The 22,243-nt window shown below is 42.1% G+C and overlaps 1 protein-coding gene across 3 annotated transcripts in view; it reads left to right on the top strand.

The window, feature by feature from the left end:
* The window catches only part of Nup75 (nuclear pore complex protein Nup75), a 95,572-nt gene that overhangs the window by 35,494 nt on the left and 37,835 nt on the right, over positions 1 to 22,243 (top strand). For all 3 annotated transcript variants that reach the window (XM_071684316.1, XM_071684315.1, XM_071684317.1), the window contains exons 6-9: positions 926 to 1,051; positions 6,700 to 6,822; positions 12,861 to 13,079; positions 16,875 to 16,972. In XM_071684316.1, the coding sequence (XP_071540417.1) occupies positions 926 to 1,051; positions 6,700 to 6,822; positions 12,861 to 13,079; positions 16,875 to 16,972 (566 nt within the window). The remainder of the gene's footprint in view (positions 1 to 925; positions 1,052 to 6,699; positions 6,823 to 12,860; positions 13,080 to 16,874; positions 16,973 to 22,243) is intronic.

The raw sequence follows: 22,243 nt of genomic DNA, 5'->3' as shown, positions 1-22,243 counted from the left end.
CTAATGTATAAGGTATTTTAAAATCTAATGTTTGTAAAGACAAGATGGGTAAATGTAGATCTAAGTGCTGTTTCATAAAACTGAAGATGTTGAGGTAAACTTTTAAAGCAAATCAATTTGTGTGACATTTTCAGTATCCTGTATCAAAAAATGTGCATTTGATAAACTCTGTATCGATACCAGTGCATGTATATATTGTATATTTATTTGTGATATTCTAACCCTCTGTTTTTTTATCAGTGTCAGTAGCTTTTATATATCATCACTTTCATGAATGCATTTGGTACAATGTATATGCACAAATTATTATTGCCGAGTTTTGTGCTGCACCATTGCCGTTAATGTTTTTACTGTTTTTTGATAGAACAAGGACCTTTTGGTACCAAGGACCTTATCAGGCCCACCTATTATCCGTTTGTGTTGACATGTATCTGCTGTATGCTCTGGGTTTCTCTCCATTTATATCCATCGATATGCCCTTCACCCACTTTTATTGCAAAAATTATTTGTCTTTGTATCCTTAGACAAATAATGTTCCAGAACTAAACAAGCTGTGTTTTTAGATATGTTTCATCTTTAGAATATTCAAAATGTAGCATTATGTAGTGATCTGCCACTCACTTTCAGACCCTGTATTGCTCTTAATGGATTCTTTTCTACTAGTTGTTTGCCTTTTGTCTCCATTCCATGTGTGTTTTTCTTTTCAGGGCCTCATATTTCTGGTTTCTTCTTGCTGTATGCTTGCTATGGTTATCTTAGTGTTTTCATTATCACGTGATGCAACACATGCAAATGATAAATGCACGTTAAGGATTCTTCAGGATATCCTTTGAGCAGTTTTGCTTAATTTGTATTGCATAAAGATTATTAATTTGTTTTCTCCAGAGTAAGAGTTATCATCTTGAATTTCTAAACATTATTTCAGGTGTATGGATCAGTGCTTCAAGGACGTATGGAAGATGTTCGCCAGATGCTGGCAAACCACCCCGGTTCTGACACTGACCCTTTTCTTTCCATGGATGAACTTTTGCGGAAGATGCCAGTGTATCAGGTATACAGGCTGTCTAAACTTGTTTGAATGATTTTAATATACTGTTTATAATTAGGTAAGTTGCTCAGAAAGTTAGAGATTTTTTTTTTTTTTTTGCCGCTGTCTCCCGCGTTTGCGAGGTAGCACAAGGAAACAGACGAAAGAAATGGCCCAACCCACCCCCATACACATGTATATACATACGTCCACACACGCAAATATACATACCTACACAGCTTTCCATGGTTTACCCCAGACGCTTCACATGCCCTGATTCAATCCACTGACAGCACGTCAACCCCAGTATACCACATCGATCCAATTCACTCTATTCCTTGCCCTCCTTTCACCCTCCTGCATGTTCAGGCCCCAATCACACAAAATCTTTTTCACTCCATCTTTCCACCTCCAATTTGGTCTCCCACTTCTCCTTGTTCCCTCCACCTCCGACACCTATATCCTCTTGGTCAATCTTTCCTCACTCATTCTCTCCATGTGCCCAAACCATTTCAAACACCCTCTTCTGCTCTCTCAACCACGCTCTTTTTATTTCCACACATCTCTCTTACCCTTACGTTACTTACTTGATCAAACCACCTCACACCACACATTGTCCTCAAACATCTCATTTCCAGCACATCCACCCTCCTGCGCACAACTCTATCCAAAGCCCACGCCTCGCAACCATACAAAATTGTTGGAACCACTATTCCTTCAAACATACCCATTTTTGCTTTCCGAGATAATGTTCTCGACTTCCACACATTCTTCAAGGCTCCCAGGATTTTCGCCCCCTCCCCCACCCTATGATCCACTTCCGCTTCCGTGGTTCCATCCACTGCCAGATCCACTCCCAGATATCTAAAACACTTCACTTCCTCCAGTTTTTCTCCATTCAAACTTACCTCCCAATTGACTTGACCCTGAACCCTACTGTACCTAATAACCTTGCTCTTATTCACATTTACTCTTAACTTTCTTCTTTCACACACTTTACCAAACTCAGTCACCAGCTTCTGCAGTTTCTCACATGAATCAGCCACCAGCGCTGTATCATCAGCAAACAACAACTGACTCACTTCCCAAGCTCTCTCATCCCCAACAGACTTCGTACTTGCCCCTCTTTCCTAAACTCTTGCATTCACCTCCCTAACAACCCCATCCATTAACAAATTAAACAACCATGGAGACATCACACACTCCTGCCGCAAACCTACATTCACTGAGAACCAATCACTTTCCTCTCTTCCTACACGTACACATGCCTTACATCCTCGATAAAAACTTTTCACTGCTTCTAACAACTTGCCTCCCACACCATATATTCTTAATACCTTCCACAGAGCATCTCTGTCATCTCTATCATATGCCTTCTCCAGATCCATAAATGCTACATACAAATCCATTTGCTTTTCTAAGTATTTCTCACATACATTCTTCAAAGCAAATACCTGATCCACACATCCTCTACCACTTCTGAAACCACACTGCTCTTCCCCAATCTGATGCTCTGTACATGCCTTCACCCTCTCAATCAATACCCTCCCATATAATTTACCAGGAATACTCAACAAACTTATACCTCTGAAATTTGAGCACTCACTCTTATCCCCTTTGCCTTTGTACAATGGCACTATGCAAGCATTCCGCCAATCCTCAGGCACCTCACCATGAGTCATACATACATTGAATAACCTTACCAACCAGTCAATAATACAGTCACCCCCTTTTTTAATAAATTCTACTGCAATACCATCCAAACCTGCTGCCTTGCCGGCTTTCATCTTCCGCAAAGCTTTTACTACCTCTTCTCTGTTTACCAAATCGTTTTCCCTAACCCTCTCACTTTGCACACCACCTCGACCAAAACACCCTATATCTGCCACTCTATCATCAAACACATTCAACAAACCTTCAAAATACTCACTCCATCTACTTCTCACATCACCACTACTTGTTATCACCTCTCCATTTGCGCCCTTCACTGAAGTTCCCATTTGCTCCCTTGTCTTACTTACTTTATTTACCTCCTTCCAGAACATCTTTTTATTCTCCCTAAAATTTAATGATACTCTCTCCCCCCAACTCTCATTTGCCCTCTTTTTCACCTCTTGCACCTTTCTCTTGACCTCCTGTCTCTTTCTTTTATACATCTCCCACTCAATTGCATTTTTTCCCTGCAAAAATCGTCCAAATGCCTCTCTCTTCTCTTTCACTAATAATCTTACTTCTTCATCCCACCACTCACTACCATTTCTAATCAACCCACCTCCCACTCTTCTCATGCCACAAGCTTCTTTTGCGCAATCCATCACTGATTCCCTAAATACATCCCATTCCTCCCTCACTCCCTTTACTTCCATTGTTCTCACCTTTTTCCATTCTGTACTCAGTCTCTCCTGGTACTTCCTCACACAAGTCTCCTTCCCAAGCTCACTTACTCTCACCACCCTCTTCACCCCAACATTCAGGGGGCTGGAAATCCTCCCCTCCCATTTATAATTTCCCAAAAGAAGGAACGGAGAGGTGGGCAAAGTGAGGATATACCTTCTACGGCTGAATCCTCTGTTCTTAGCACTACCTCGCTAATGAGGGATAAGGCGAATATATATATATATATATATATATATATATATATATATATATATATATATATATATATATATATATATATTATTCCTGGGGATAGGGGAGAAAGAATACTTCCCACGTATTCCCTGCGTGTCGTAGAAGGCGACTTAAAGGGGAGGGAGCGGGGGGCTGGAAATCCTCCCCTCTCGTTTTTTTTTTTATTTTCCAAAAGAAGGAACAGAGAATTGGGCCAGGTGAGGGTATTCCCTCAAAGGCCCAATCCTCTGTTCTTAACGCTACCTCGCTAATGCGGGAAATGGCGAATAGTTTGAAAGAAAGAAAAGAATATATATATTATTTTTTTTTTATTATTTATTATACTTTGTCGCTGTCTCCCGCGTTTGCGAGGTAGCGCAAGGAAACAGACGAAAGAAATGGCCCAACCCACCCCCATACACATGTATATACATACGTCCACACACGCAAATATACATACCTACACAGCTTTCCATGGTTTACCCCAGACGCTTCACATGCCTTGATTCAATCCACTGACAGCACGTCAACCCCGGTATACCACATCGCTCCAATTCACTCTATTCCTTGCCCTCCTTTCACCCTCCTGCATGTTCAGGCCCCGATCACACAAAATCTTTTTCACTTCATCTTTCCACCTCCAATTTGGTCTCCCTCTTCTCCTCGTTCCCTCCACCTCTGACACATATATCCTCTTGGTCAATCTTTCCTCACTCATTCTCTCCATGTGCCCAAACCACTTCAAAACACCCTCTTCTGCTCTCTCAACCACGCTCTTTTTATTTCCACACATCTCTCTTACCCTTACGTTACTCACTCGATCAAACCACCTCACACCACACATTGTCCTCAAACATCTCATTTCCAGCACATCCATCCTCCTGCGCACAACTCTATCCATAGCCCACGCCTCGCAACCATACAACATTGTTGGAACCACTATTCCTTCAAACATACCCATTTTTGCTTTCCGAGATAATGTTCTCGACTTCCACACATTCTTCAAGGCCCCCAGAATTTTCTCCCCCTCCCCCACCCTATGATCCACTTCCGCTTCCATGGTTCCATCCGCTGCCAGATCCACTCCCAGATATCTAAAACACTTCACTTCCTCCAGTTTTTCTCCATTCAAACTCACCTCCCAATTGACTTGACCCTCAACCCTACTGTACTTAATAACCTTGCTCTTATTCACATTTACTCTTAACTTTCTTCTTCCACACACTTTACCAAACTCAGTCACCAGCTTCTGCAGTTTCTCACATGAATCAGCCACCAGCGCTGTATCATCAGCGAACAACAACTGACTCACTTCCCAAGCTCTCTCATCCCCAACAGACTTCATACTTGCCCCTCTTTCCAAAACTCTTGCATTTACCTCCCTAACAACCCCATCCATAAACAAATTAAACAACCATGGAGACATCACATACCCCTGCCGCAAACCTACATTCACTGAGAACCAATCACTTTCCTCTCTTCCTATGCGTACACATGCCTTACATCCTCGATAAAAACTTTTCACTGCTTCTAACAACTTTCCTCCCACACCATATATTCTTAATACTTATATATATTTTTTTTTTTTTTTTGCTTTGTTGCTGTCTCCCGCGTTTGCGAGGTAGCACAAGGAAACAGACGAAAGAAATGGCCCAACCCTTCCCCATACACATGTATATACATACACGTCCACACACGCAAATATACATACCTACACAGCTTTCCATGGTTTACCCCAGACGCTTCACATGCCCTGATTTTTTTTTTACACGTGTATTCATACTTGCTGCCTTCATCCATTCCCGTTGCTACCCAGCCACACATGAAATGGCACCCCCCTCTTTCCTCGTATGCAGAAGGTAGCGCTAAGATAGACAACAAAGGCCACATTTGTTCATACTCAGTCTCTAGGTGTCGTGTGTAATGCACCGAAACCACAACTCCCTTTTCACATCCAGGCCCCACAAAATGTTTCATGGTTTACCCCAGATGCTTCACATGCCCTGGTTCAATCCATTGACAGCACATCGACCCCGGTATACCACATTGTTCCAATTCACTCTATTCCTTGCACACCTTTCACCCTCCTGTATGTTCAGGCCCTGATCACTCAAAATCTTTTTTGCTCCATCCTTACACCTCCAATTGTATATGTCTGTGTATGTGTATGTATACATTGAAATGTATAGGTATGTATATGAGCGTGTGTGGGCATTTATGTATATACATGTGTATGTGGGTGGGTTGGGCCATTCTTTTGTCTGTTTCTTTGCGCGACCTCGCTAACGCAGGAGACAGCAATTAGTATGTATGAATGTTGGTTAATCAGTAGGAGCTGTTGAGCTTCAGTCACCCATTAGTACACTGGCAAATATGCAGGTAAACATAAAGGTAGAAGGTACTCCAGGTGGAGGAAATAAGTAATGACTCTCAAACAAATGTGTTCTAAGAAGTTTTATTTCTATCCATCCACACCCTCGGTATCTCTCAACTTCATTTTGTGCACACTCAAATATATCTGCTTATTTCATATATCAACATTCTTAATGTTTTTACTCTCTCTTATAATGTACAGTTGTTTTCATAGATGTACAGTTGTTTTCATAGATGGTTGTGATTATGCCTCTGACTTTTCATAGTGATGCTTTAGTAGTGATATAGTGGCAACATACAGATATCATGAACATTAGCCCTACAACTTGGCATAGGCAAGGATGACCAGTTCTGGGCAGGAATACCCTGTATGTTCCTTTCTGCCTGTCTAATTGAAATAATACAGAGTCTGTTGCTCTACCTCTCTTATAATGGAGCCCTCTCCTCTTCTTAACATGTTATTAGTTATTTATAGCATCTGAAACTTGTGCCAAAGTTGGATTTAGGGTCATTTGCCATGGTCACCAAGGATCAGAGTTGCAGTGCTCTCCAATTACTGTCACATTTACCAGCTTATCTTTCACAGGTAATTTTTTTTTGACAGCAACAGTAATTTGGTTCATCCTTCAATATTAATCTTAAGCTTTTCCTTTGTCTGAAATCAGGCATCCTTGTTTTGTTTCTTATAGGTGTATGGAGGAGTTTCAGTTGCAGAGTTTACCGTACGTTGGCAGCACTGGCAGAGTGAGTGTGAGCGCCGCTTACAAGAAGGTCACTTTACTACATGTCACCAGCTACAAATGATTTGCAAAGTAAGATGTTTTCTATTATTAAGTTCTATTTTGTCATTGTTAAAGATCTTTTTAATATGGAAATAGCATCATGTAATGTTTATGCAGTAGGCTGTATTGAGGGTAAATGCTGAAATATCCCAATTAGTTTCATTTTGGGAAGCAGAATTAAGCAAAACTTGATTTTTTTTTTTATACTTTGTCGCTGTCTCCCGCATTTGCGAGGTAGCGCAAGGAAACAGACGAAAGAAATGGCCCAACCCACCCCCATACACATGTATATACATACGTCCACACACGCAAATATACATACCTACACAGCTTTCCATGGTTTACCCCAGACGCTTCACATGCCTTGATTCAATCCACTGACAGCACGTCAACCCTGGTATACCACATCGCTCCAATTCACTCTATTCCTTGCCCTCCTTTCACCCTCCTGCATGTTCAGGCCCCGATCACACAAAATCTTTTTCACTTCATCTTTCCACCTCCAATTTGGTCTCCCTCTTCTCCTTGCTCCCTCCACCTCCGACACATATATCCTCTTGGTCAATCTTTCCTCACTCATCCTCTCCATGTGCCCAAACCACTTCAAAACACCCTCTTCTGCTCTCTCAACCACGCTCTTTTTATTTCCACACATCTCTCTTACCCTTACGTTACTCGATCAAACCACCTCACACCACACATTGTCCTCAGACATCTCATTTCCAGCACATCCATCCTCCTGCGCACAACTCTATCCATAGCCCACGCCTCGCAACCATACAACATTGTTGGAACTACTATTCCTTCAAACATACCCATTTTTGCTTTCCGAGATAATGTTCTCGACTTCCACACATTCTTCAAGGCTCCCAGAATTTTCGCCCCCTCCCCCACCCTATGATCCACTTCCGCTTCCATGGTTCCATCCGCTGCCAGATCCACTCCCAGATATCTAAAACACTTCACTTCCTCCAGTTTTTCTCCATTCAAACTCACCTCCCAATTGACTTGACCCTCAACCCTACTGTACCTAATAACCTTGCTCTTATTCACATTTACTCTTAACTTTCTTCTTCCACACACTTTACCAAACTCAGTCACCAGCTTCTGCAGTTTCTCACATGAATCAGCCACCAGCGCTGTATCATCAGCGAACAACAACTGACTCACTTCCCAAGCTCTCTCATCCCCAACAGACTTCATACTTGCCCCTCTTTCCAAAACTCTTGCATTTACCTCCCTAACAGCCCCATCCATAAACAAACAACCATGGAGACATCACACACCCCTGCCGCAAACCTACATTCACTGAGAACCAATCACTTTCCTCTCTTCCTACACGTACACATGCCTTACATCCTCGATAAAAACTTTTCACTGCTTCCAACAACTTTCCTCCCACACCATATATTCTTAATACCTTCCACAGAGCATCTCTATCAACTTTATCATATGCCTTCTCCAGATCCATAAATGCTACATACAAATCCATTTGCTTTTCTAAGTATTTCTCACATACATTCTTCAAAGCAAACACCTGATCCACACATCCTCTACCACTTCTGAAACCACACTGCTCTTCCCCAATCTGATGCTCTGTACATGCCTTCACCCTCTCAATCAATACCCTCCCATATAATTTACCAGGAATACTCAACAAACTTATACCTCTGTAATTTGAGCACTCACTCTTATCCCCTTTGCCTTTGTACAATGGCACTATGCACGCATTCCGCCAATCCTCAGGCACCTCACCATGAGTCGTACATACATTAAATAACCTTACCAACCAGTCAACAATACAGTCACCACCTTTTTTAATAAATTCCACTGCAATACCATCCAAACCTGCTGCCTTGCCGGCTTTCATCTTCCGCAAAGCTTTCACTACCTCTTCTCTGTTTACCAAATCATTTTCCCTAACCCTCTCACTTTGCACACCACCTCGACCAAAACACCCTATATCTGCCACTCTATCATCAAACACATTCAACAAACCTTCAAAATACTCACTCCATCTCCTTCTCACATCACCACTACTTGTTATCACCTCCCCATTTGCGCCCTTCACTGAAGTTCCCATTTGCTCCCTTGTCTTACGCACTTTATTTACCTCCTTCCAGAACATCTTTTTATTCTCCCTAAAATTTAATGATACTCTCTCACCCCAACTCTCATTTGCCCTTTTTTTCACCTCTTGCACCTTTCTCTTGACCTCCTGTCTCTTTCTTTTATACATCTCCCACTCAATTGCATTTTTTCCCTGCAAAAATCGTCCAAATGCCTCTCTCTTCTCTTTCACTAATACTCTTACTTCTTCATCCCACCACTCACTACCCTTTCTAATCAACCCACCTCCCACTCGTCTCATGCCACAAGCATCTTTTGCGCAATCCATCACTGATTCCCTAAATACATCCCATTCCTCCCCCACTCCCCTTACTTCCATTGTTCTCACCCTTTTCCATTCTGTACTCAGTCTCTCCTGGTACTTCCTCACACAGGTCTCCTTCTCAAGCTCACTTACTCTCACCACCCTCTTCACCCCAACATTCACTCTTCTTTTCTGAAAACCCATACAAATCTTCACCTTAGCCTCCACAAGATAATGATCAGACATACCTCCAGTTGCACCTCTCAGCACATTAACATCCAAAAGTCTCTCTTTCGCACGCCTGTCAATTAACACGTAATCCAATAACGCTCTCTGGCCATCTCTCCTACTTACATAAGTATACTTATGTATATCTCGCTTTTTAAACCAGGTATTCCCAATCATCAGTCCTTTTTCAGCACATAAATCTACAAGCTCTTCACCATTTCCATTTACAACACTGAACACCCCATGTATACCAATTATTCCCTCAACTGCCACATTACTCACCTTCGCATTCAAATCACCCATCACTATGACCCGGTCTCGTGCATCAAAACCACTAACACACTCATTCAGCTGCTCCCAAAACACTTGCCTCTCTTGATCTTTCTTCTCATGCCCAGGTGCATATGCACCAATAATCACCCACCTCTCTCCATCAACTTTCAGTTTTACCCATATTAATCGAGAATTTACTTTCTTACACTCTATCACATACTCCCACAACTCCTGTTTCAGGAGTATTGCTACTCCTTCCCTTGCTCTTGTCCTCTCACTAACCCCTGACTTTACTCCCCAGACATTCCCAAACCACTCTTCCCTTTTTAATCACTTGATGAGTAGTGATTAATGTATTACATAAACAGAATTTTACCAAGTTCCCGGAACCCACCAGTTAATTATAACATCCATCTTTAGGCCTTCTCTAGCCTAGTTTGTGCCACTTGGCCTTCTTTCAAGTTTCAGTTTACTTTTATTTGTAGAATTTTACTTTTGTTGATTGCTGGTGGATAAACTTAGACATTGTTTATCTTACCATTTGGGGAGTTGAAATATTCTCTGTAGAACATATTACAGAAATCCCTGAATTAGAGAGTTAGATTGAATGTGGGTATTTTAAAGATTAGGATGTGTGTAGGTTGTTATTAAAAGTAAATGCAAATAAGAGCAACATTGTTAATTGTGAAAGAGATGAATAGTGAAATTGTGATCGATATTGGGTTGAGTATCCTTGAAGATGGGAAGAAAGGATATTTATTTATTTATTATACTTTGTCGCTGTCTCCTGCGTTAACGAGGTAGCGCAAGGAAACAGACGAAAGAATGGCCCAACCCACCCACATACACATCCTCGCACGCACATATACATACCTATACATCACAACATATACATATATATACACACACAGACATATACACATATGCACATGTACATAATTCATACTGTCTGCCCTTATTCATTCCTGTCACCACCCCGCTACACATGAAATGACAACCCCCTTCCCCCCGCATGCATGCGAGGTAGCACTAGGAAAAGACAACAAGGGCCACATTTGTTCACACTCAGTCTCAAGCTGTCATGTATAATGCACCGAAACCACAGCTCCCTTTCCACATCCAGGCCCCACAAAACTTTCCATGGTTTACCCCAGACGCTTCACATGCCCTGGTTCAATCCATTGACAGCACATTGACCCCAGTATACCACATCATTCCAATTCACTCTATTCTTTGCATGCCTTTCACCCTCCTGCATGTTCAGGCCCCAATCATTCAAAATCTTTTTCACTTTTCCACCTCCAATTTGGTCTCCCACTTCTCCTCATTCCCTCCACCTCCGACACATATATCCTCTTTGTTAATCTCTCCTCACTCATTCTCTCCATGTGACCAAACCATTTCAAAACACCCTCTTCTGCTTTCTCAACCACACTCTTTTTATTACCACACATCTCTTACCCTTTCATTGCTTACTCGATCAAACTACCTCACACCACATATTGTTCTCCAACATCACATTTCCAGCACATCCACCCTCCTCCGCACAACTCTATCTATAGCCCACACCTTGCAACCATATAACATTGTTGGAACCACTATTCCTTCAAACTTACCCATTTTTGCTTTCCAAGATAACATTTTTGACTTCCATACATTTTTCAATGCTCCCAGAACTTCCCCCCCCCCTCCCCCACCCTATGATTCACTTCCAATTCCATGGTTCCATCCACAGCCAAATCCACTCCCAGATATTGAAAACACTTCACTTCCTCCAGTTTTTCTCCATTCAAACTTACTTACCAATTGACTTGTCCCTCAACCCTACTGTACCTAATAACCTTGCTCTTATTCACATTTACTCTCAGCTTTCTTCTTTCACACACTTTACCAAACTCAGTCACCAGCTTCTGCAGTTTCTCACCCGAATCAGCCACCAGCGCTGTATCATCAGCGAACAACAACTGACTCACTTCCCAAGCTCTGGCATCCACAACATACTGCATACTTACCCTTCTTTCCAAAACTCTTGCATTCACCTCCCTAACAACCCCATCCATAAACAAATTAAACAACCATGGAGACATCACACACCCCTGCCGCAAACCAACATGCACTGAGAACCAATCAGTTTCCTCTCTTCCTACTCGTACACATGCCTTACATCCTCAATAAAAACTTGTCACTGCTTCCAACAACTTGCCTCCCACACCACATATTCTTAATACCTTCCACAGAGCATCTCTATCAACTCTCTCATATGCCATCTCCAGATCCGTAAATGCTACATACAGATCCATTTGCTTTTCCAAATATTTCTCACGTACATTCTTCAAAGTAAACACCTGATCCACACATCCTCTACCACTTGTGAAACCACACTGCTCTTCCCCAATCTGATGCTCTGTACATGCCTTCACTCTCTCAATCAATGCCCTCCCATAAAATTTCCCAGGAATACTCAACAAACTTATACCTCTGTAATTTGAGCACTCACTTTTATCCCCTTTGCCTTTGTACAGTGGCACTATGCAAGCATTCCACCAATCCTCAGGCACCTCACCATGAGTCATACATACATTAGATAACCTTACCAACCAGTCAACAATACAGTCACCCCCTTTTTTAATAAATTCCACTGCAATACCATCCAAACCCGCTGCCTTGCCGGCTTTCATCTTCCGCAAAGCTTTTACTTCCTCTTCTCTGTTTACCAAATCATTCTCCCTAACCCTCTCACTTTGCACACCACCTCAACCAAAACACCCTATATCTGCCACTCTATCATCAAACACATTCAACAAACCTTCAGAATACTCACTCCATCTCCTCCTCACATCACCACTACTTGTTATCACCTCCCCATTAGCCCCCTTCACTGATGTTCCCATTTGTTCCCTTGTCTTATGCACTTTATTTACCTCCTTCCAAAACTTCTTTTTATATGTGTGTGTGTGTGTGTATGAGTGGATGGCTATGCTTTTTCTGTTTCCTGGCATTACCTTGCTGACGCAGGAAACAGAGATTATGTATGATGATAATAATAATATTGGAGGCTTGAAATAGAAATTCACTCTTTCAACATTGCTAACTTTGTTAATACCATAACTAGTGACACCATCTACACCTGCTCACGCATGCATGAAAATCTTTAACTCAGCAATATAGCAGACTTTTCTTTCATTTGTTGTAGATACTTTGTGGTGATCAGCAAACCATAAACAGCCTGAGTGACTTAATGGACACCTGGTATCATTTGATGGTGTCTACCTTGCTGTTCACTTGCCCAACAGTCAAGCTTTTTCGTCTCCATAGTGCTGCCCAGGATGCGATTGCATTTACAGGTGGAGAACAGAGATTAACTCCATTGGATAATGTGTTGTTAGCTGCCATGGAAGCTGATTCTCATCAGGTATTGTTAACTGTATTTGTTTTTTATACTTTTGTTTTACATTTTCTACTTCATCTTGAGACTTGCAATTAAATGTATTGGTTGTCACCGTGCTTTTATCTGAATAGGTCTTAGCACATCTTTGTTGATCAAAGTACTGTCCTTGATTAACACTGTCCATGTTGTCCTGGAAAATGCAACTTTTATCAAAATGTTAGTTAAAATGGGTTTTCCCAACAATGAAATGTTGTACAGATTAGAATCTAAATTTATGGACAAACAAGGATGAAAAATGGCCATATGATTGGAAAAATAACAATAACTCATATGTAAATGAAAGACTCCATTGTTTATCTTTCCCCTAGAATCTTTACTTAAATCTGAAATTAGAAACTCTTTCTTTTTCCATGATTAAACTCACACCTACACTCACAAATGTCCAACATTGCATACTCCAACCAGATATGTATTGAATAACTTTTCTGTATTACTCGTTCATGCCCTTTACTTTTTTTCCCATTGAATTTTGAATGAAGCAGCTGCAGTTTTTAAATTTGTAACTATTGTTCTTACTGTTGGTGTTGAAAGTGCATGTTTCCTAGCAGTGTCAGTTGCAAGTTCATCAACTGTAGAACATTTAAATTATTATTATTATTATTATTATTATTATTTTGCTTTGTCGCTGTCTCCCGCATTAGCGAGGTAGCGCAAGGAAACAGACGAAAGAATGGCCCAACCCACCCACATACACATGTATATGCATACACATCTTATTTTTTTTTCTATTATACTTTGTCGCTGTCTCCCGCGTTTGCGAGGTAGCGCAAGGAAACAGACGAAAGAAATGGCCCAACCCCCCCCATACACATGTATATACATACGTCCACACACGCAAATATACATACCTACACAGCTTTCCATGGTTTACCCCAGACGCTTCACATGCCTTGATTCAATCCACTGACAGCACGTCAACCCCGGTATACCACATCGCTCCAATTCACTCTATTTCTTGCCCTCCTTTCACCCTCCTGCATGTTCAGGCCCTGATCACACAAAATCTTTTTCACTCCATCTTTCCACCTCCAATTTGGTCTCCCTCTTCTCCTCGTTCCCTCCACCTCCGACACATATATCCTCTTGGTCAATCTTTCCTCACTCATTCTCTCCATGTGCCCAAACCACTTCAAAACACCCTCTTCTGCTCTCTCAACCACGCTCTTTTTATTTCCACACATCTCTCGTACCCTTACGTTACTCACTCGATCAAACCACTTCACACCACACATTGTCCTCAAACATCTCATTTCCAGCACATCCATCCTCCTGCGCACAACTCTATCCATAGCCCACGCCTCGCAACCATACAACATTGTTGGAACCACTATTCCTTCAAACATACCCATTTTTGCTTTCCGAGATAATGTTCTCGACTTCCACACATTCTTCAAGGCCCCCAGAATTTTCGCCCCCTCCCCCACCCTATGATCCACTTCCGCTTCCATGGTTCCATCCGCTGCCAGATCCACTCCCAGATATCTAAAACACTTCACTTCCTCCAGTTTTTCTCCATTCAAACTCACCTCCCAATTGACTTGACCCTCAACCCTACTGTACCTAATAACCTTGCTCTTATTCACATTTACTCTTAACTTTCTTCTTCCACACACTTTACCAAACTCAGTCACCAGCTTCTGCAGTTTCTCACATGAATCAGCCACCAGCGCTGTATCATCAGCGAACAACAACTGACTCACTTCCCAAGCTCTCTCATCCCCAACAGACTTCATACTTGCCCCTCTTTCCAAAACTCTTGCATTTACCTCCCTAACAACCCCATCCATAAACAAATTAAACAACCATGGAGACATCACACACCCCTGCCGCAAACCTACATTCACTGAGAACCAATCACTTTCCTCTCTTCCTACACGTACACATGCCTTACATCCTCGATAAAAACTTTTCACTGCTTCTAACAACTTGCCTCCCACACCTTATATTCTTAATACCTTCCACAGAGCATCTCTATCATATGCCTTCTCCAGATCCATAAATGCTACATACAAATCCATTTGCTTTTCTAAGTATTTCTCACATACATTCTTCAAAGCAAACACCTATCCACACATCCTCTACCACTTCTGAAACCACACTGCTCTTCCCCAATCTGATGCTCTGTACATGCCTTCACCCTCTCAATCAATACCCTCCCATATAATTTACCAGGAATACTCAACAAACTTATACCTCTGTAATTTGAGCACTCACTCTTATCCCCTTTGCCTTTGTACAATGGCACTATGCACGCATTCCGCCAATCCTCAGGCACCTCACCATGAGTCATACATACATTAAATAACCTTACCAACCAGTCAACAATACAGTCACCCCCTTTTTTAATAAATTCCACTGCAATACCATCCAAACCTGCTGCCTTGCCGGCTTTCATCTTCCGCAAAGCTTTCACTACCTCTTCTCTGTTTACCAAATCATTTTCCCTAACCCTCTCACTTTGCACACCACCTCGACCAAAACACCCTATATCTGCCACTCTATCATCAAACACATTCAACAAACCTTCAAAATACTCACTCCATCTCCTTCTCACATCACCACTTCTTGTTATCACCTCCCCATTTGCGCCCTTCACTGAAGTTCCCATTTGCTCCCTTGTCTTACGCACTTTATTTACCTCCTTCCAGAACATCTTTTTATTCTCCCTAAAAATTAATGATACTCTCTCACCCCAACTCTCATTTGCCCTTTTTTTCACCTCTTGCACCTTTCTCTTGACCTCCTGTCTCTTTCTTTTATACATCTCCCACTCAATTGCATTTTTTCCCTGCAAAAATCGTCCAAATGCCTCTCTCTTCTCTTTCACTAATAATCTTACTTCTTCATCCCACCACTCACTACCCTTTCTAATCAACCCACCTCCCACTCTTCTCATGCCACAAGCATCTTTTGCACAATCCATCTCTGATTCCCTAAATACATCCCATTCCTCCCCCACTCCCCTTACTTCCATTGTTCTCACCTTTTTCCATTCTGTACTCAGTCTCTCCTGGTACTTCCTCACACAGGTCTCCTTCCCAAGCTCACTTACTCTCACCACCCTCTTCACCCCAACATTCACTCTTCTTTTCTGAAAACCCATACAAATCTTCACCTTAGCCTCCACAAGATAATGATCAGACATCCCTCCAGTTGCACCTCTCAGCACATTAACATCCAAAAGTCTCTCTTTCGCGCGCCTGTCAATTAACACGTAATCCAATAACGCTCTCTGGCCATCTCTCCTACTTACATACGTATACTTATGTATATCTCGCTTTTTAAACCAGGCATACACATCTACACATGCAAATATACATACCTATACATATCATCGTATACATATATATACACACACAGACATATACATATATACACATGTACATAATTCATACTGTCTGCCTTTATTCATTCCCATCACCACCCTGCCACACATGAAATAACACCCCCTTCCCCCCTCATGTGTGCAAGGTAGCGCTAGGAAGACAACAAAGGCCCCATTCGTTCACACTCAGTCTCTAGCTGTCATGTCATAATGCACCGAAACCATAATAATGTGTCAATTAATTTATGAGGTTACTAGTCTACTATCTTCCTCAGGAGTTTTGTAAGCATCACTCTTTCGTCTTAGGTGGATATAAAGGATATAACTGAAATACGTCAGCGATATTGATGAAAGATTGGATATAATTGTTCACTGTTGTCACTCAGAACAGCAATGTTCAAAACAACTTTAATCAAGGACATCCTCTGTTGCAGGTGATAAGAGAATGTCAGCAGGTCCTGGACAACACATGGTTTACAGCTCATCTTACTGACCTTTTATGTCATACCATGGGGCAGAAAGCAGATCAAAAGTAAGTTTTTCTAATCTGCCCACCTCCCACGCTTTTCATGTCACAAGCATCTTTTGCGCAAGCCATCACCGCTTCCCTAAATGCATCTCATTCCTCCCCCACTCCCCTTACGTCCTCTGTTCTCACCTTTTTCCATTTTGTACTCAGTCTCTCCTGGTACTTCCTCACACAAGTCTCCTTCCCAGGCTCACTTACTCTCACCACTCTTTTTACCCCAACATTCTCTCTTCTTTTCTGAAAACCTCTACAAATCTTCACCTTCGCCTCCTCAAGATAATGATCAGACATCCCTCCAGTTGCACCTCTCAGCACATTAACATCCAAAAGTCTCTCTTTCTCGCACCGATTAATTAACACGTAATCCAATAACGCCCTCTGGCCATCTCTCCTACTTACATAAGTATACTTATGTATATCTCTCTTTTCAAACCAGGTATTCCCAATCACCAGTCCTTTTTCAGCACATAAATCTACAAGCTCTTCGCCATTTCCATTTACAACAATGAACACTCCATGTACACCAATTATTTCCTCAACTGCCACATTACTCACCTTTGCATTCAAATCACCCATCACTATAACCCAGACTCGTGCATCAAAACTACTAACACACTCACTCAGCTGCTCCCAAAACACTTGCCTCTCTTGATCTTTTTCTCATGCCCAGGTGCATATGCACCGATAATCACCCATCTCTCTCCATCCACTTTCAGTTTTACCCATATCAATCTAGAGTTTATTTTCTTACACTCTATAACATACTCCCACCACTCTTGTTTTAGGAGTAGTGCTACTCCTTCCCTTGCTCTTGTCCTCTCACTATCCCCTGACTTTACTCCCAAGACATTCCCAAACCACTCTTCCCCTTTACCCTTGAGCTTCGTTTCACTTAGAGCAAAAACATCCAGGTTCCTTTCCTCAAACATACCACCTATCTCTCCTTTTTTCTCTTCTTGGTTACATCCACACATATTTAGACACCCCAATCTGAGCCTTCAAGGAGGATGAGCACTCCCTGTGTGACTCCTTCTTATGTTTCCCCCTTTAGAAAGTTAAAATAAAGGAGGGGAGGGTTTCCAGCCCCCCGCTCCCGTCCCCTTTAGTCGCCTTCTACGACACGTGAGGAATGCGTGGGAAGTATTCTTTCTCCCCTATCCCCTATTATTATTATTGTTATTATTATTTTTTTATTGTTATTATTATTATTATTATTATTATTATTATTATTATTATAGTATAGGAGGGTGAAAGGCGCGCAAGGAACAGAGTGAATTGGAATGATGTGGTATACTGGGGTCGATGTGCCGTCGATGGATTGAACCAGCGCATGTGAAGCGTCTGGGGTAAACCATGGAAAGTTGTGTGGGGCCTGGATGTGGAAAGGGAGCTGTGGTTTTGGTGCATTATTACATGACAGCTAGTGACTGAGTGTGAACGAATGTGACCTTTGTTGTCTTTTCCTAGCACTACCTCGTGTACATGAGGGGGAGGGGGTTGTTATTTCATGTGTGCGGGGTGGCGATGGGAATGGATAAGGGCAGACAGTATGAATTATGTACATATGTATATATGTATATGTCTGTGTGTGTATATATATGTATACGTTGAGATGTATAAGTATGTATATTTGCATGTGTGGACATGTATGTACATACATGTGTATGTGGGTGGGTTGGGCCATTCTTGCGTCTGTTTCCTTGCGCTACCTCACTAACGCAGGAGACAGCGACAAAGCAAAATAATGATAAAAAAAAGATGTTTTGGAAGGAGGTAAATAAAATGCCTAAGACAAGGGAACAAATGGGAACATCAGTGAAGGGGGCTAACGGGGAGGTGATAACAAGTAGTGTGATGTGAGAAGGTGGAGTGAGTATTTTGAAGGTTTGTTGAATGTATTTGATGATAGAATGACAGATATAAGGTGTTTTGGTCGAGGTGGTGTGCAAAGTGAGAGGGTTGGGGAGAATGATTTGATAAACAGAGAAGAGGTAGTAAAAGCCTTGCAGAAGATGAAAGCTGGCAAGGCAGTGGGTTTGGATGGTATTGCAGTGGAATTTATTAAAAAAGGGGGTGACTGTATTGTTGGCTGGTTGGTAAGGTTATTTAATGTATGTATGACTCATGGTGAGGTGCCTGAGGATTGGCGGAATGCTTGCATAGTGCCATTGTACAAAGGCAAAGGGGATAAAAGTGAGTGCTCAGATTTCAGAGGTATAAGTTTGTTGAGTATTCCTGGTATTGATTGAGAGGATGAAGTCATGTACAGAGCATCAGATTGGGGAAGAGCAGTGTGGTTTCAGAAGTGGTAGAGGATGTGTAGATCAGGTGTTTGCTTTGAAGAATGTATGTGAGAAATACTTAGAAAAGCAAATGGATTTCTATGTAGCATTTATGGATCTGGAGAAGGCATATGATAGAGTTGATAGAGATGCTCTGTGGAAGGTATTACAAATATATGGTGTGGGAGGCAAGTTGTTAGAAGCAGTGAAAAGCTTTTATCGAGGATGTAAGGCATGTGTAGATGTAGGAAGAGAGGAAAGTGATTGATTCTCAGTGAATGTAGGTTTGCGGCAGGGGTGTGTGATGTCTCCATGGTTGTGTTAATTTGTTTATGGATGGGGTTGTTAGGGTGATGAATGCAAGAGTTTTGGAAAGAGGGGCAAGTATGCAGTCTGTTGTGGATGAGAGAGCTTGGGAAGTGAGTCAGTTGTTGTTCGCTGATGATACAGCACTGGTAGCTGATTTGGGTGAGAAACTGCAGAAGCTGGTGACTGAGTTTGGTAAAGTGTGCGAACAAAGAAAGCTGAGAGTAAATATGAATAAGAGAAAGGTTATTAGATACAGTAGGTTTAAGGGACAAGTCAATTGGGAGGTAAGTTTGAATGGAGAGAAACTGGAGGAAGTGAAGTGTTTTAGATATCTGGAAGTGGACTTGGCAGCGGATGGAACCATGGAAGCGGAAGTGAATCATAGGGTGGGGGAGAGGGCAAAAGTTCTGGGAGCATTGAAACACGTGTGGAAGTCGAGAATGTTATCTTGGAAAGCAAAAATGGGTATGTTTGAAGGAATGGTGGTTCCAGCAATGTTATATGGTTGCAACGCATGGGCTATAGATAGAATTGTGCAGAGGAGGGTGGATGTGCTGGAAATGAGATGTTTGAGGACAGTATGTGGTGTGAGGTGGTTTGATCGAGTAAGTAATAATAGGGTAAGAGAGATGTGTGGTAATGAAAAGAGTTTGGCTGAGAGAGCAGAAGAGATTGTTTGGAAGTGGTTTGGTCACATGGAGGGAATGAATGAGGAAAGATTGACCAAGAGGATATATGTGTCAGAGGTGGAGGGAACGAGGAGAAGTGGGATATCAAATTGGAGGTGGAAAGATGGAGTGAAAAAGATTTTGAGTGATCGGGGCCTGAACATGCAGGAGGGTGAAAGGCGTGCCAGGAATAGAGTGAATTGGAATGATGTGGTATACGGGGTCGACGTGCTGTCAATGGATTGAACCAGGGCATGTGAAGTGTATGGGGTAAACCATGGAAAGTTGTTTGTGGCCTGGATGTGGAAAGGGAGCTGTGGTTTCGGTGCATTATTACATGACAGCTAGAGACTGAGTGTGAACGAATGGGGCCTTTGTTGTCTTTTCCTTGCGGCACCTCGCGCACATAAGGGGGAAGGGGGTTATCATTTCATGTGTGGTGGGATGGTGATGGGAATGAATAAGGTCAGAGAGTATGAATTATGTTCAGAGAAAGGGGCCAGGTGAGGATATTCCCTCAAAGGTCCAGTCCTCTGTTCTTTACGCTACCTCGCTAACACTGGAAATGGCAAATAGTATGAAAGAAAGAAAAGAAAGTGTATATATATGTGTATGTTGAGATGTATAGGTATGTATATGTGCGTGTGTGGACGTGTATGTATATACATGTGTATGTGGGTGAGTTGGGCCATTCTTTCGTTTGTTTCCTTGCGCTGCCTCACTGACACAGGAGACATCGACAAAGTATAATAAATGAGTGGATGGGCCATTCTTCATCTGTTTCCTGATGCAACCTCACTGATGCAGGAAACAGCAATTATGTATAATAATTTTTTTTTATTTATTTTTATTTTGCTTTGTCGCTGTCTCCCGCGTTAGCGAGGTAGCGTAAGGAAACAGACGAAAGAATGGCCTAACCCACCCACATACACATGTATATACATACACGTCCACACTCGCAAATATACATACCTATACATCTCAACGTATACATATATATACACACACAGACATGTACATATATACACATGTACATAATTCATACTGTCTGTTTATAGATGGGGTTGTTAGGGAGGTGAATGCAAGAGTTTTGGAAAGAGGGGCAAGTATGAAGTCTGTTGGGGATGAGAGAGCTTGGGAAGTGAGTCAGTTGTTGTTCGCTGATGATACAGCGCTGGTGGCTGATTCATGTGAGAAACTGCAGAAGCTGGTGACTGAGTTTGGTAAAGTGTGTGAAAGAAGAAAGTTAAGAGTAAATGTGAATAAGAGCAAGGTTATTAGATACAGTAGGGTTGAGGGTCAAGTCAATTGGGAGGTAAGTTTGAATGGAGAAAACTGGAGGAAGTAAAGTGTTTTAGATATCTGGGAGTGGATCTGGCAGCAGATGGAACCATGGAAGCGGAAGTGGATCATAGGGTGGGGGAGGGGGCGAAAATCCTGGGAGCCTTGAAGAATGTGTGGAAGTCGAGAACATTATCTCAGAAAGCAAAAATGGGTATGTTTGAAGGAATAGTGGTTCCAACAATGTTGTATGGTTGCGAGGCGTGGGCTATGGAAAGAGTTGTGCGCAGGAGGGTGGATGTGCTGGAAATGAGATGTTTGAGGACAATGTGTGTTGTGAGGTGGTTTGATCGAGTAAGTAACGTAAGGGTAAGAGAGATGTGTGGAAATAAAAAGAGCGTGGTTGAGAGAGCAGAAGAGGGTGTTTTGAAATGGTTTGGGCACATGGAGAGAATGAGTGAGGAAAGATTGACCAAGAGGATATATGTGTCGGAGGTGGAGGGAACGAGGAGAAGTGGGAGACCAAATTGGAGGTGGAAAGCTGGAGTGAAAAAGATTTTGTGTGATCGGGGCCTGAACATGCAGGAGGGTGAAAGGAGGGCAAGGAATAGAGTGAATTGGATCGATGTGGTATACCGGGGTTGACGTGCTGTCAGTGGATTGAATCAGGGCATGTGAAGCGTCTGGGGTAAACCATGGAAAGCTGTGTAGGTATGTATATTTGCGTGTGTGGA

The sequence above is a fragment of the Panulirus ornatus genome, chromosome 38 (genome assembly GCF_036320965.1).
Source record: "Panulirus ornatus isolate Po-2019 chromosome 38, ASM3632096v1, whole genome shotgun sequence".
Taxonomy (NCBI): Eukaryota; Metazoa; Arthropoda; class Malacostraca; order Decapoda; family Palinuridae; genus Panulirus; species Panulirus ornatus.
The sequence above is the reverse complement of the archived record's forward strand: the minus strand, read 5'-3'. Positions and strand labels throughout refer to the sequence as shown.